This window comes from Podarcis vaucheri (genome assembly GCF_965113315.1).
Source record: "Podarcis vaucheri genome assembly, chromosome: 7".
Lineage (NCBI taxonomy): Eukaryota > Metazoa > Chordata > Lepidosauria > Squamata > Lacertidae > Podarcis > Podarcis vaucheri.
In genome coordinates, this window is record NC_138765.1 from 20,651,797 (window position 1) to 20,665,731 (window position 13,935).

Below are 13,935 nucleotides of genomic sequence, written 5' to 3' on the forward strand. Positions count from 1 at the left end.
ATCAAAATGCCATGAAATCTCAGTCAGGGGTGGGGGAGATGGGACTTACTCTTATCCTTCTGTGGCCTGGCTCAGCCATTTCTAACTTCTGCAATACGTGCTGCTGCCCTGCGATTTTGGCAGCAGTTCCTCACTTGTGCACCTGGCAGGATCCTTCACTGGTTTGCTGCTCCTCCCCAAGAAAGCAGGGTTTCATCTAAGGCTGGGGATAGGAGTTCTGTGGCCTTGCAGATGTTGGGACTCAGACTCCCATCAGCCCCAGGCAGGTATAGTGGGAGTTGTTGTCTAGAAACAACTTGTGGGCCACTGATCAACCCCCACCCCACCCACCTGAAGTAAGGCTAAGGTTTGTGGTGCTCCACAGGCCAGGTGGACATTCAGAAAACAGAAGTTCTACCATCTCTCAGCAAAAAGGGAAACCACCTTGGAATATCTGCAAAGCAAATTGGCTGCCTTTTTAAAGGCAGCATGGTTTGGCACTGAAAGGGGTTTGTGTTGCTTAACCTACCAGCAGTCTCTTGATTCTTTTATTAACAGCAAACATCAAGTAATTTATGTCATCAAAGATGGCTCTGGGTCTACCTTGAATTGCAGTGCAGGTGAAAGGATATTTTCACCATTTCCCAGACATTTAAACCCACTCTGGTGTTTGTGGTGACGACTTGGAAAAATCTTACCTCTCTGAATCCTAAGAAGCAGGTTCTGCAACTGGAGTTATTCTGAAAGTTTGCCATCTTCCACTGCAGGCAGGCAAATTCACATACATACATTTGCACCCTGTCTCTCCCACTGAAAAAAAGGCTATTGTACCCCACAAAACAAGTGGGCATTCAGAAGACATGTGGATGTTTGCTACGAATTGGAGAAATTATTCTAATGCTGTATATGTCTATTCAGAACTAGTTCCTGTTTTTAGCTCGTTGGACCTTACTCCTGGGTAAGTTAGAGCAGGAAACTGACCAATTAGACTTGTCAATTGCAATGTAATCCTGTGCATGTTAAATGACTAAACACGATGGGGAACTGTAACCGTACTTAGATTCATGGTGCGTGGTTTTTTGAAAAGCTGCTAAAATTTTGCTGCTTCCTTTCAGCCATGGCCCCTGTGACCAACAGAGCTGAGAGACATTTTCACCCACCTAAAAATTACGCTTTGGGTTTGTTCGTTTGTTTTATTTTCATACTACTACGGTACATGGTGCTTTACAAATTCTGGAAGGACAGTTCCTCTGCCCCAAGTGGCTTACAATCTAGCCACTGACCCAAGGGAGGGAGGCAAAAAAAACCTCTGCATATTATGAATACTGTATTGGTAAAAGATTCAGCAAATGAGGCAGTGCATGTTTTTGGGGGGGGATGATGGAGGAGTGGAGGAGAGACACACCAAGGAATTACATACTCCTCCCACCCTGCTTTATTTTGTTCCAACTAAATGCCCAGGTATTTTCCGCTTCTGACCAAATCTTCGTCTTTGCTTTGTTGTTCCCTGCTCCATGAGTGGGGAGCAAAAAGCGTAAACTATTACTTTGTCAAATAGTGAAACCTGCTTCAATGGACATACTTTTGGCAAACAGACTGGCCAGCCTGCAAACAGCAGCAGCAGAAAATGTCCTATTTGCAGAAGCAGCAACCTTGTGCCAGCCTTGCTGTCCACTTAGCTCTTAAGCAAAGTCTTAAAGGAGCTGGCGATGTCCCCACTAGCACCTTGCTCCTTGTTTCCTTCCTGGTGTTGGCGGAGGGTAAGCCCAGGGGCTTGACGATGACGACAATACTAGGCCTTTCTAGCTGTGCAATTTCTCAGCTAGTTCACCCATCGGGCCCTGGATGTCGCAGACGAAACGGTACACGTAGCGCTGTCCGCTGGTCTTGTGAATGATGTTCTTGTGATAGTAGTAGCGCAAGCCACGGCTGAGTTTCTCGTAGGTCATGCGGGGTTTGTTCTTCCTCTTGCCCCAGCGCCTCGCCACCTGCCCATAGTTGAGAAAGAAGAATGGGATGGAAGGTAGCCCCCAAGCACTGCGTCAGCGTAAAGATCACAAGAGCCAGAGACCTGTTGCATGTTGAGTTTGCAGCTGGATGTGTTGTGCTACAGCAGCCTTGACCAGCCTGGAACCTTCTAGCTATTTTGGATTACAATTCCATCAACTCTCCAGCCAGCACATAGTCTGAATTAGCTGGAGGGCACCAGCTTGGCAAAGGCTGCCTAGTGAGATGATGGCATCTACTTTCCATACAGGTGACAACAGCTGGAGACCCACAGATTGCTCCCCTGTGGCGTAGCGAGGGGGGGCATAGCCATTTTCTCCTGCTTGAGGGTAGGACTCGAACCAGTGGCTTCAAGTTATAAGAAAGGAGATTTTGACTAGACATCAGGAAGAACTTTCTGACAGCAAGAGCTGTTCAACCATGGAATGGTCTCTCTCTGGAGGTGGGGGGCTCTCCTTCCTTGAAGGCTTGTAAGCAGAGTTTGGGGGGCCACCTGTCCTGAATGCTTTAGCTGAAATTTCTGCATTGCAGGGGGTTGGACTGGATGACCCTCAGTGTCCCTTCTATGAACCCTATCTCCCATTCCTGTACAATACACAGGTTTTCAAACTGATGTTGATCCTGTTGACACATTATAATTCTTAAGCGTACATCTAAGACCCCCATTTGAACCGCAAAGGTCTTTTCTCCATGTCCCTCTGGTTAGTGAGTTTGGCCCCCACCAAGGGGGTGTAAAAATCACACTACTCATGCCAGCCCATCCACATGCTCTCCTTGCCAAGGGTTCAAGGGAGCCTTGGTACACCTCTCTTGATGGGAAGGGCATGGAAGGAGTTTTCCCACTTGTGAGTTAAGTGCCACTGCTTCCATTCACATACGAGCCTCACCTCGTGGGGGTCACAGAGTTTGAACTCCCAGTCGTTCCCCGTCCAACGGATGAAGGCCTGGCAGGAGCCATCTTGTAGCAGCTCCAATAGGAAACGCCACAGCTGGATGGGACCAGAACCTGTCCAGGAAAGAGAAGCAAGGAGTGTTGGTGGTATGCAGGGCTTCAACGGAGCCAGTGGCGTAGCGTGGGTTGCCAGTGCCCTGAGGCAAGGCAAGTATAGCACCCCCTAACCTGTGATTCCTATCAGGGCTGGGCGGTGGTGATTTTGGTGAGGAAGGGACTTCCCAGCAGGGAGAGGGAAGTTGGGGAGGGAACAGCAGTGGCAGCTGTTGTTGTTGTTGTTTGTTTGTTTGTTTCATGAAATTTTTACACCACTTGATTGTTTTAAACCAGTAGCGGCCTGGTTGCTGTCTACTTGTGCCTGCTGGTGTCCCATTGTTGGACCCCAATTTACACAGTGTTTTTCTGGGAATTGTTGGAAGCGGTTTACAAGATTAAATCAAAGCTACAAGCATAACAATAAAACGGCCATTAAAAGCTGTTGCTGGACTCACACAGGTAGCAGCACATCAAGCCAAATAAATAGAAGGGAGCAGATTTAAATCTGCTGATCCCACCCCCCAAGGTTTCAGATCCATGCACAAAAAAAGCCTTCAGCAACGCAGCAAACTTTTGAAGACCTCTGCAAGCCAAAAGAGGAGAACCTTGACAGACTTTTCCAATAGTTTGAAAGCTATGGAACAGCCTCCGAAAAGGCCCTGTCTCCGGTTTCTAGTATTGATGGGAAGGGTAGAAATCTTTCCAGACTGTTACCTGTCCGTTCCCTATGGGACAAGTGGGTGACGTTGGCTTCTGCCCAGTCTCTTGACTCCTTTTTCCTCTGGGTTCTGACCGGAGGGCCACACCGACATGAATCGCTTTCCAAGGGGATCGGTTGGCTGAAGACAGCTGGGCCAGATGTCTCTCTCCAATCACGGGGTGTCACAACCCCCAATAAATCTTGTTCTAGAGGGGAAATTATGGAAGAACAGGATTGTGAGGGTAGACTGGAAAGCATGTGGAAGATGCCTGATAAAGTCATAGAGGTTTGTGAAGGGCTCAGCATGGGTTAGGGCTTCTGTACATCTCATGGGTGTAGCCAAGGGGAGAAGGCAGGCAGGAAGCTGCCCCCCTAAATCATTAAAAATCAATACAAATCTGAGGTTCTGCCCCCCCAACAAAGGCCCCCCACCACCACAACAAAAATCCTGGCTACAGTCATGGTGCCTCTATCTACCTTTGGTCCCCCTCTGATTTAGGAATGGGCCATAGCATTTGCTTTGCACATATAAGGTCCCAGATTTAAATCTCCAATTAAATTGACCAGGTAGCAGGTAATAGGGAAGGCATCTACCCGAGATTCTGCAAGAACACTTCCAAATCAGAGTAATATTGGGCTAGGTGAAATGAACCACATTGAGCTAGAGAAGCAGTGTAATTGTATCCAGCTCTATTCAAAGCAGACACGTCAAAATGAATGGAAACTAAATCACATCCATTCATTTTAACGGGTTCTCTTCTGAGTACTACTAGCCATGGCTACAACGGCTACCGTGTGTTCGCCTTCTGCTATCAGAATACAGTGGTACCTCGGGTTAAGTACTTAATTTGTTCTGGAGGTCCATTCTTAACCTGAAACCGTTCTTAACCTGAGGTACCACTTTAGCTAATGGGGCCTCCCGCCACCGCCGTGCGATTTCTGTTCTCATCCTGAAGCAAAGTTCTTAACCCGAGGTACTATTTCTGGGTTAGGGGAGTCTGTAACCTGAAGCGTATGCAACCCGAAGTACCACTGTACTGCAAATCAATGGTGGCTGGGAATCAGAGAGGAGAGAGCTTTGCGCTCAGATCCTGCTTTCCAGCTTCCCATCAGCATCTGCTTGGCCATTGTGAAAACGGGATACTGGATTGGATGGGCCAGATCCAGCAGGTCTTCTTTCACTCTTACATTGACGCAGACAGCGCAAACTGTTTAATGAGGCTGCGAGATTCTACTTTCCGTCCTCTGGAATCCTCTGCTTCCACGTTTCTTTCAGAACATACAGGCTAGAATTGCCTTGCAGGATCAGACCAAACATCATCCATCTAGTTCAGGATCCCACAATGGCCAGCCAGGTGGGTTTCTGGGATGCCCAGTATCAGTGCATGAAGCCAGCAGCCGAACATGCCTACCTGGTTCTTGCTGTTCCAGCTGACCTCCGAGCAGAGGCTGAGATGAGGGCCGTTGCTCTTCAGGGGAGCAGCGACACAGAGGAGAAGACAAGGCCTGAGGTGCAGGGCTAACATACGGGGAGACCTGCAGACTTGTGGGGCTGCTGTCCTGATAGGCAAGCCTAGAATCTGAAGGAGAAAGAAACATCTAGGGGAGGGCCAACCACTATCTGACCACTTTTCTCACCTCACACCAAGGAGCTCTGGCCCTCCAGGTGTGGCCTCTCATCATAGCTGTCAACTTTTCCCTTTTCTTGCGAGGAATCCTATTCGGAATAAGGGAATTTCTCTTAAAAAAAGGGAAACGTTGACAGCTATGCCTCCCATTTCTGTTGGCCACTGGCTGGAGCTGATGGGAGTTGCAGGTCAATATCCAGTGGAAGATCCCTCTTCCTGTTTTGCACCTACAGCCAGAATCTGGGACAATGTAAACCAAACATCCCCATAGCAAGCAGAGAAAAACTAACTCCATATACAGTGGTACCTCTGGTTACGAACTTAATTCGTTCCAGAGGTCCGTTTTTAACCTGAAACTGTTCTTAACCTGAGGTACCACTTTAGCTAATGGGGCCTCCTGCTGCCGCCGTGATGCTACCACACAATTTCTGTTCTCATCCTGAGGTAAAGTTCTTAACCCGAGGTACTACTTCCACGTTAGGGGAGTCTGTAACCTGAAGTGTTTGTAACCTGAGGTATTTGTAACCTGAGGTACCACTGTACAACATACCTGGAAGCATAAAACAAGCTTCCCTGTTGTATGTACCATAATTTCAGGACTCTGGCAATTTGCCAGGTTCCCTCTTTGTTTGCCCATCTGCCAGCAGATGCCAACGTCCTTTTTAAAAAATAATTTCAAGCCAGCTTTTGAACAGTAATTGCCATCTTACAATCTGCTGAACTCTTAAAGCCTTTGCCTCTTGTTGCCTAAATGTCTGGTCACTGTTGTAATTAATGGGTGACTGTTATGGCACCATTATTGTTTTATGTGTATGTGTGTGTTTATTACAGTAAGATGCTTTGATTATTTTGTAATGTATAGAAATGAAACATTTGCCTATCTGGTCTAAACCCAAAACCGTGGAGGCGGAAATGACCCGAGGCAGAGATAGCTGATGTGGCACCTGCCAGATGTCCCTGGACCAACTCCCACCATCCCTAACCATTGATCAATGTTTGCTGGTGCTGATAGGAGTTGTAGTTCAACAACATCTGGAGGGCATCTGGCTCTCCCTGCTCTGATGTGTCCCAAACTTCCTAAAACCGCCTACAGAGCCATCTCTTTCCTCCTGCCTATAACCAGTGGGGGAGCTTCGTGCTCCGCCAGTGCCTATAACTTACCTCTTTCATACAGTGCACTGTAATCCAGGCAGGTAGAGGAGACCTGTGTCAATTCCATTACCGTATTTGTGTACTCAGGGAAGCCTAGAAAAGAAATGGGATAATATTAGTCTTGTTAGTTGCTTGCTGCTGCCCAAGCAACTTACAACATGTGGGCCCCATCCGCAATACACATTTGCAGCGGTATCGTACCACTCTGATCAGACATGGCTTCTGAACCAATAATTCTGGAAATTGTCATTTGGATGCTGAGAGTTGTTAGGCGACCCCTATTCCCTTCACAGAGCTACAATTTCCAGAGTTCTCTAGGAAGAGGGATTGGTTGTTAAACCACTCTGGAAATTGTACCTCTGTAAGAGGAACAGAGGGTCTTCTAAGAACTCTCAGCCTCTGTAACGAACTACAGTTCCCAGGATTCTTTAGGGGAAGCCATGACATTATTATTATTATTATTATTATTATTATTATTATTATTATTATTATTATTTGTACCCCACCCACCTGACTGGGTTGTCCCAGCCACTCTGGGCAACTTCCAACATATATTTTAAAATGTTTACATGGTATGATACTGCTTTAAATCTATAGTGCAGATGAGGCCCTGGGATCCATCAACATCTGGAAGGCCACAGATTCCCACGACTTTCCAGTGTGGCTGATGCAAAGGTCAGGATACTTTAGTGATCACACCCAGAGATATCATTTACCTTTCAAGCCCGGCGTGTGATGGAACGGCATTTCCTTCTCAAACCCTTCAAGCTCAGCTAGGTAACTCCCACCGGTCCAACTTGGCGGCGGCTGATTCACCTCATTTTCTGGCAAAAACCAGGAATCTACAGCTCTGAAGTCTTCCTCTTGGAAAACCTTTTTGTAATCTTCCATGAAATCTTGATGCAGGGGAGAAATAAAGAGAAAGAAGTAAGGGCATCAGACTTTCATTTGAAAACACTTTTTTTTTGTAGGGCAAAGACGAGGAGGTTGAGACCCTCCCGGTATTCCTGGCCTACAATTCCTATCACTCCTCAGCCATTGGCTGTGCCAGAAGGGGTTGATGGGAGTTGGAGTCCAAAAACATCTGGAGGGCCGCAGGATAAACAGCAGTCGGGGCTGAATACGGCTGCATGAAATGGTACAAGAGTTAAAGCTGGCTTGAAAGAAATGGTGTCTACATTCATCCCAAGGCTACCCCTTAATGCCAGTGTACTGCATAGCTGTCAACGTTTCCCTTTTTTAAAAGAAAATTCCCTTATTCCGAATAGAATTCCTCGTGAGAAAAGGGGAAAGTTGCCAGCTATGGTGTACTGGAAGAAGCAAAGATCACCAATGTCAAAGCAATGATTCTTCAACATCAACTTTGTTGGACTGGTCATGTTGTGCGGATGCCTGATGATCGTCTTCCAAAGCAACTACTCTATTCCGAACGTAAAAATGGAAAGCGTAATGCTGGTGGTCAACAAAAGAGGTTTAAAGACTGTTTCAAGGCAAATCTTTAAAAATATAGTACAAACACCGACAACTGGGAAACACTGGCCTGCGAACGCTCCAGTTGGAGAACAGCCTTTACCAAAGGGGTCATGGGCTTTGAAGACGCTCGAACTCAGGACCAAAAGGAGAAACGCACTAAGAGGAAGGCACGCTTGGCAAACCATCACCATGATCAACTCCTGCCCACAAAACAATGTCCTCACTGTGGAAGGACGTGTGGATCCAGAATTGGCCTCCTCAGGGACTTACGGACTCATTGTTAAAACCATGTTTATGAAAGACAATCTTACTCAGCTACAAGTGATCGCCGAAGAAGAAGAAGAAGACCCCTAACCACACAGGCTTTGCAGATCATTTGCAAGCTTCTATGATGAGAGGCAACAAAAAGCCAAAGGAAGCCAACCAGAGTTGCTGGAGCAACTCAGTCTGATGGGTAGGGTATAAATAATAAATTTATCATCATCATCATCATCATCATCATCATCATCATCTGCAATATACTAGGCTTGTCTGTTTTGACTGGCAGTAGCTCTTTAGGATTTCAGCCAGAAGTCCTTCCCATCATTTGTAAATTCATCTTTTTGAACTGCAGGTGCCAGGGATTGAACCCAAGACCTTCTGCAAGCAAAGCGTGTGATCTATCACTGAGCTAAACATCTCTCCCAGAAATTTCTTAAGATAAAGCCTCCTGCTTTCCCCCTGGCATTGGTGCCTACAACTGGCAACTGTTTGCTCCACATGCAGTGGCTCTGAGTGATCACCCAGCCAGATGGGAACAATGTGTGTACACAAGTGTGTATACCCTGTCACAGGAAGTGAAACCACTTTCAAACTACTCGCTACCACCTCAGAAAATAATAATAATCCGTGGCTCTGCTTTAACGTCTTGTCCTCTGAACGCTTCCATTTGCATTATACAAAGAAGCACCATTTTAGGATTCTCGTTACCATGTGCCCTGTGATTTCCTGAATGACACCCGATACTGCGTTCCAAATGCTGTACATTTAATCTCAGTGAATGTCTAGTAGTACATATTAATAATGCCGACTTAAATTCTTCTACATCTCCATTTATATTAACTTTATAATTTTGTCTAAATTTATAAGGGATAAGACGCCACTGATATATAGTTATGCAGATATTTTCTTTAAGGTTGAAACTTCCTAGCAAAAATGTTAAAGAACCAGTTCCATTCTTCTTCTGCTAAAGACACACACACACACACACACACACACACACACACTTGAAAACTGCTCAGAAGTCATTATGGCATGTAAGTTGTATATAAATTTATTATTATTATTTCTACTACCACTAATACCTACCCTAGGGAGCATTATCTGTAACTTTCAACGCTCAATTCCAACCATTTTGATAATTCATGGCTTGATTGCCAGTGTTGCTTCAATTTTGCATCTTACTTTTTTTATAAAAAAAAAAGTTTATTTGTGTTAGTTTTGCATTAAATTTTGCATTTCAAAAAATCTGCGAGGCTGTTGACTTCGAGCAGTTTAAGTAATGCTGAAGAGACACAGAATGTGTCGTCGTAATCATCATCGCTATTATTATCTATCTGTATTATTTATCTGTATGCCGCTCTTCATTTGCAGAGCTCCGGGTGGTTCACAGCATGAAAACACAAGATAAAAACCCAAAACAAAGACAAACCAAACCAATAGCCCCACCCCTACCCATAAACACATTTAAAAAGGCTATAGCATCATGAATTCAATTAATGCAGGATAGAAAGCAAATGGCTCTCTCTCTATATTTTAACCAATGCATACTTTACAGCAGGGAAAGGAGCCTGCAGCCTTCCAGCTGTTGCTGGACTCCAACTCCCATCAGCCCCAGCCAGGATGGCCAAAGGTCGGGGATGATGGGAGCTGCAGTACGAAGACAACTGGAAGAGCAAGGTTTGCCCACGGGGAAGGGCAACAGCTCTGCGAAAAAGCATCTGCTTTGCATGCAGAAGGTGGCTGGAAGGTTGGGCTGGGAAGGTCCCTTGGCTGAAACCCTGCAGGGCTGCTGCCAGTCAGTGTAGACAATACTGATCTAGGTGAAAGATGTTGCGTATTTAGTAGGTTAATTGCGCTGCAGAAAGCGTGCTGGGGAGACCACACGTTCAGGAAACAATGAAGAAACGCAAAAATGTTTTTTGATTGGCTTTAATTACAAAAACAAAAACTCCTCTTACATTAAATCTATAAGTATGACCCATCTCTCAACCCATTCACCAGGGGACTGAGAGAGGTACACGCTGCTCTTTATATACTGCAGTGGTACCTCGGGTTAAGTACTTAATTCGTTCCGCAGGTCCATTCTTAACCTGAAACTGTTCTTAACCTGAAGCACCACTTTAGCTAATGGGGCCTCCTGCTGCTGCCACGCCGCCGGAGCATGATTTCTGTTCTCATCCTGAAGCAAAGTTCTTAACCCGATGTACTATTTCTGGTTTAGCTGAGTCTGTAACCTGAAGCGTATGTAACCTGAAGCGTATGTAACCTGAAGCGTATGTAAACCGAGGTACCACTGTATACCCAATTGCTGACACAGCTTAATTAACACAACTTAACAGCACCTGCTATACTGCTTCACAGCTGTAAAACTAGGTCATGATATTTACTCTGGCCTTTAAAGAGATACACATTTTGTGAAACAATAATGAACCTTAATATTTAAATAAACCATTCAACAGACCAATGGTCTGACTCAATATAAGGCATTCATCCTTTACTTTGACATGCCTTAGGTGGGAACTGTAGGAATCACTAAAACGAAAAAAGCTGTTCATTTATTCATTTGAGTCATTCTTTTAAAATAAAACACCTCAAAGCAACACCCAGCAGCACAATCCTACACACAGGCACTGAGAAAGAAGTCCTACACTCGTTGGCATGGGGCTGCAGCTGAGTGTGGAAGGAATAAAAGGGAGAAGCTCTTACCCAACTGTTCCACCTCTGCTCCAGTCGGGACCATTTGCAAGGGGGGCTCCATCCAGCATTGGCGCCAAGGATCCATGTCTGCAATCTATTTAGATCGATTTAGATCTGAATTTAGCAGAATTTTTAATTATTTTTTAAGAAGTATCAAAACTAGGCAAAAGTAAGGCAGATATAATAATAAACAGATGCAACAATAGCAAAAAAAAAAGTTCATATTCTAATACTCGCAATCAGATTGCAATATGATTTTTGCTTTCCTTCTTATTTGTGAATATCTGGACTTGCCGTCATAGAATTTCAGAGTTGGAAGGGACCACAAGAGTCATCTAATCTAATCTGCTGCTCTGTAGGAATCTTTTTTGCCCAATGTGGGGCTCGAACCCACAACCCTGGAATTAAGAGCCTCGTGCTTTAAGCTTAAAGTATGGCAGATGTGCTACACTGAGCCAAGCCGCTGATCCATCTTAGCCCACTAAGCGGCAGTGGCCCTCCCTGATCTGGTGAGCAGTGGGTTTCCCAGAGACATGAGGGTCTCTTAACTGCAAATGCCAATTACATTGAACCTGAAGCCTGTAGTACGAATGTGCATTGAGCTGCTGCCTCTCTTTCCCTGCTCACAGGCATCACCTCAGCATTAGTTAGGAATCTGCCTTGTACTGAGTCTGACTGTTGGTCCATTCAGCTCAGCATCCTCCAGGGATGCTGCTGGATCAACTCCCATGATCCGCAGCCCGTCAGGGACAATACAAGTGAGAGTCCAGCATCACCTGGAAGGTCAGAGGTTCCTGGTCCAGGAGCAGCTCTCCAGGGTTTTAGCCAAGGACCTTCCCATCCCTTGCTGGAGATGCTGGGGATCGAACCCAGGACCTTCGGCACATAGAGCATGTGCTTTTTGCCACTGGGCTATGCAGGCTACTCACCACTTTGCTGCGTTCTAGGATAGCTGATCCAGTACCGCCTGGTGGCGTCTTCCTTGGCTCTTCCTCTTCTTTTCCTTGGACAACGAAACTGGCAAAGGGAGGGCGTGCGTACCTACTCAGACCTCTGAGTGGTGGGATCCTGCACCATGCCTTAGGGGGGGAAATGCTGCTGGGTGCTTTTCCTTGGCCAGGAAATCCAGAGGCTGCTACTGCTGCCCTTTCTCCCTCTCTCTATTAATATCCCTCTACCCTTCCAGTTCCTCTGCCCAGCCATTGGCTGGTTTAGCCAGTTTCGTGACTTTTTTTCTAAGTTTATGGGGGGGGGAGAGATAGGCGTCTATGTCGTCACAGCCAGTGTGTGTGTGTGTTTGTGTCTGCGTATCACGACTCTGCAGCCCCAGATCAGAAGGCCAGGTGGTCGGATTTCAGAGCTGGGGGGAGGGAGGGGGGAATCGTGAGAGGAAGCAGGACTGGTGTGTTTATCTCTAGGGACCACGGTGCAGCCAGCAGAATCTCCTTGTCAGGCTGTATAAGTAGCCCTAATAAATCTCGAAATGAGACACCGCAGCTTCCTCTGAGGCCTGTCCTGGGCTGAGAACTATGAGGCTGAGCTCCTCTACCAATTTACCTGGAAATAAGCTAAGGAGGACTTGTTCCTGAACGCCTAGGATTGTGCCGTTAAGGAACAACTTTTCCCAGGCTCTAACCAGGCCATCTAAGGTCACCACCGCCAGAGTGCCACTATTTCGTGGGAGAGATTCTATCACATATTGATCATTTAGGTTTGCACAATAGCAGTGATAGGGCTGGCACTGAGCATAAAAGCTGTCGTTTAAAACAGCCTTTGCAAATCCTCAGATATACAGTGGTACCTCGGGTTACATACGCTTCAGGTTTACATACGCTTCAGGTTACATACTCTGCTAACCCAGAAATTGTGCTTCAGATTAAGAACTTTGCTTCAGGATAAGAACAGAAATTGTGCTCCGGCGGCACGGCAGCAGCAGGAGGCCCCATTAGCTAAAGTGGTGCTTCAGGTTAAGAACAGTTTCAGGTTAAGAACAGACCTCCAGAACGAATTAAGTACTTAACCTGAGGTACCACTGTATTCACATGTTGCAATCTACACATGCTCTGAGTGGAAATTTCAACAAAGAAGCATCTTATTTATTATTTTTTTGGGGGGAGTTCACAATCTGTGTGAAATGCGTTTATTGCTATAGTTTAACAACTCTGTATTGATCCTTACAGTGTAAGGGAATCAGCAGCCATCGCTTGACCGGTCGTGATGGAAAATCTTTGTGACCCCAGGAGGCTATGGGGTGGAGTGAAGGGAGGACAGACGATTTCATGGTTCCTTTCATGGCAGCTGATAAAAATCACTCGTGCTGCCCTGCCTCACAAAAAGGAACACAAAACGCGAGGCTAGGCATGTCTGCTCAGAAACAGATCCCACAGAGGTTAGTGGGACTTGCTCCCAGGTAAGTAGGTAAAAGACTGGAGCCAAGTCAAACACATAGACACACATTTTATTTCTAAGGTGGAAAATAGGTGTGTTAAATTGGTTTGTGAATTGGGATTGCTTTACTCTATAGTAGGGGTGGCTAACCGGGGTCCCCACACATTTTGACATGTTCATACACTCAGGACACATACAAGCCCACAGCCTCCCTCCCCATCCCACAGGGGGGTTGCAACAATATGAAAATACAATATTAAAACCATTTGGAAAGCAAACAAGAGAATAGAGTGTACGTTTAACAATGTACATATAATAACGTGCCCTGTTGTGCTGCTTTTATTCCTCCTCTAATATATTTACTTATTGTTAAATTTAGATCCCGCCTGTTCTGCCAAAGAAGCCCAGGGCGGCAAAGAGCAAATGATGAAACAATAAAAAATAATTTTTAAAAATAATTGAAATAAAAGATGCAGACTGGGAAAGTTCTCAGCAGGCAACAAAAATATAACAGAGGTGGCTCCTGTTTAATATTCAAGGAGCTGGTGCCACAGCACTAAAGGTCTGATTCTGACATTGTGTGGAATGAACCTCCGAGTAAGGGACAATTTGCCAGAAGCCTTCTACTTCAAGAGCTCAGTGATCAACTGAATATATAAGTG

The 13,935-nt window shown here is 45.7% G+C and overlaps 1 protein-coding gene across 2 annotated transcripts; it reads right to left on the bottom strand.

Annotated features, from left to right (window-relative positions):
* Positions 1-82: 82 nt before the first annotated feature.
* On the bottom strand, positions 83-12,766 carry ETV2 (ETS variant transcription factor 2). Of its 2 annotated transcripts, none has more exons than XM_082231915.1 (8): positions 11,815-12,766; positions 10,895-10,979; positions 7,171-7,350; positions 6,464-6,547; positions 5,087-5,254; positions 3,689-3,880; positions 2,874-2,992; positions 83-1,967 (listed from the first exon to the last, which is right to left on the bottom strand). In XM_082231915.1, exons 2-8 carry the CDS (start codon positions 10,968-10,970, stop codon positions 1,782-1,784), a joined length of 1,005 nt encoding a protein of 334 aa, XP_082088041.1. In that variant the 5' UTR covers positions 10,971-10,979; positions 11,815-12,766; the 3' UTR covers positions 83-1,781. The 2 variants fall into 2 exon arrangements, with proteins under 2 accessions (XP_082088041.1, XP_082088040.1); XM_082231914.1 differs by having other exon boundaries at positions 10,895-10,999.
* Between the last annotated feature and the right edge of the window lie 1,169 nt (positions 12,767-13,935).

Excerpts from the sequence above, each read along its gene's own strand:
- ETV2 (XM_082231915.1), bottom strand. The coding sequence starts at position 10,970 with ATGGATCCTTGGCGCCAATGCTGGATGGAGCCCCCCTTGCAAATGGTC. Across the intron at positions 3,881-5,086 it reads GCTGGAACAGCAAGAACCAG|AACAAGATTTATTGGGGGTT; the intron begins GTAGGCATGTTC and ends TTTCCCCTCTAG. Across the intron at positions 2,993-3,688 it reads GTCCCATAGGGAACGGACAG|GTTCTGGTCCCATCCAGCTG; the intron begins GTAACAGTCTGG and ends TTTCCTGGACAG.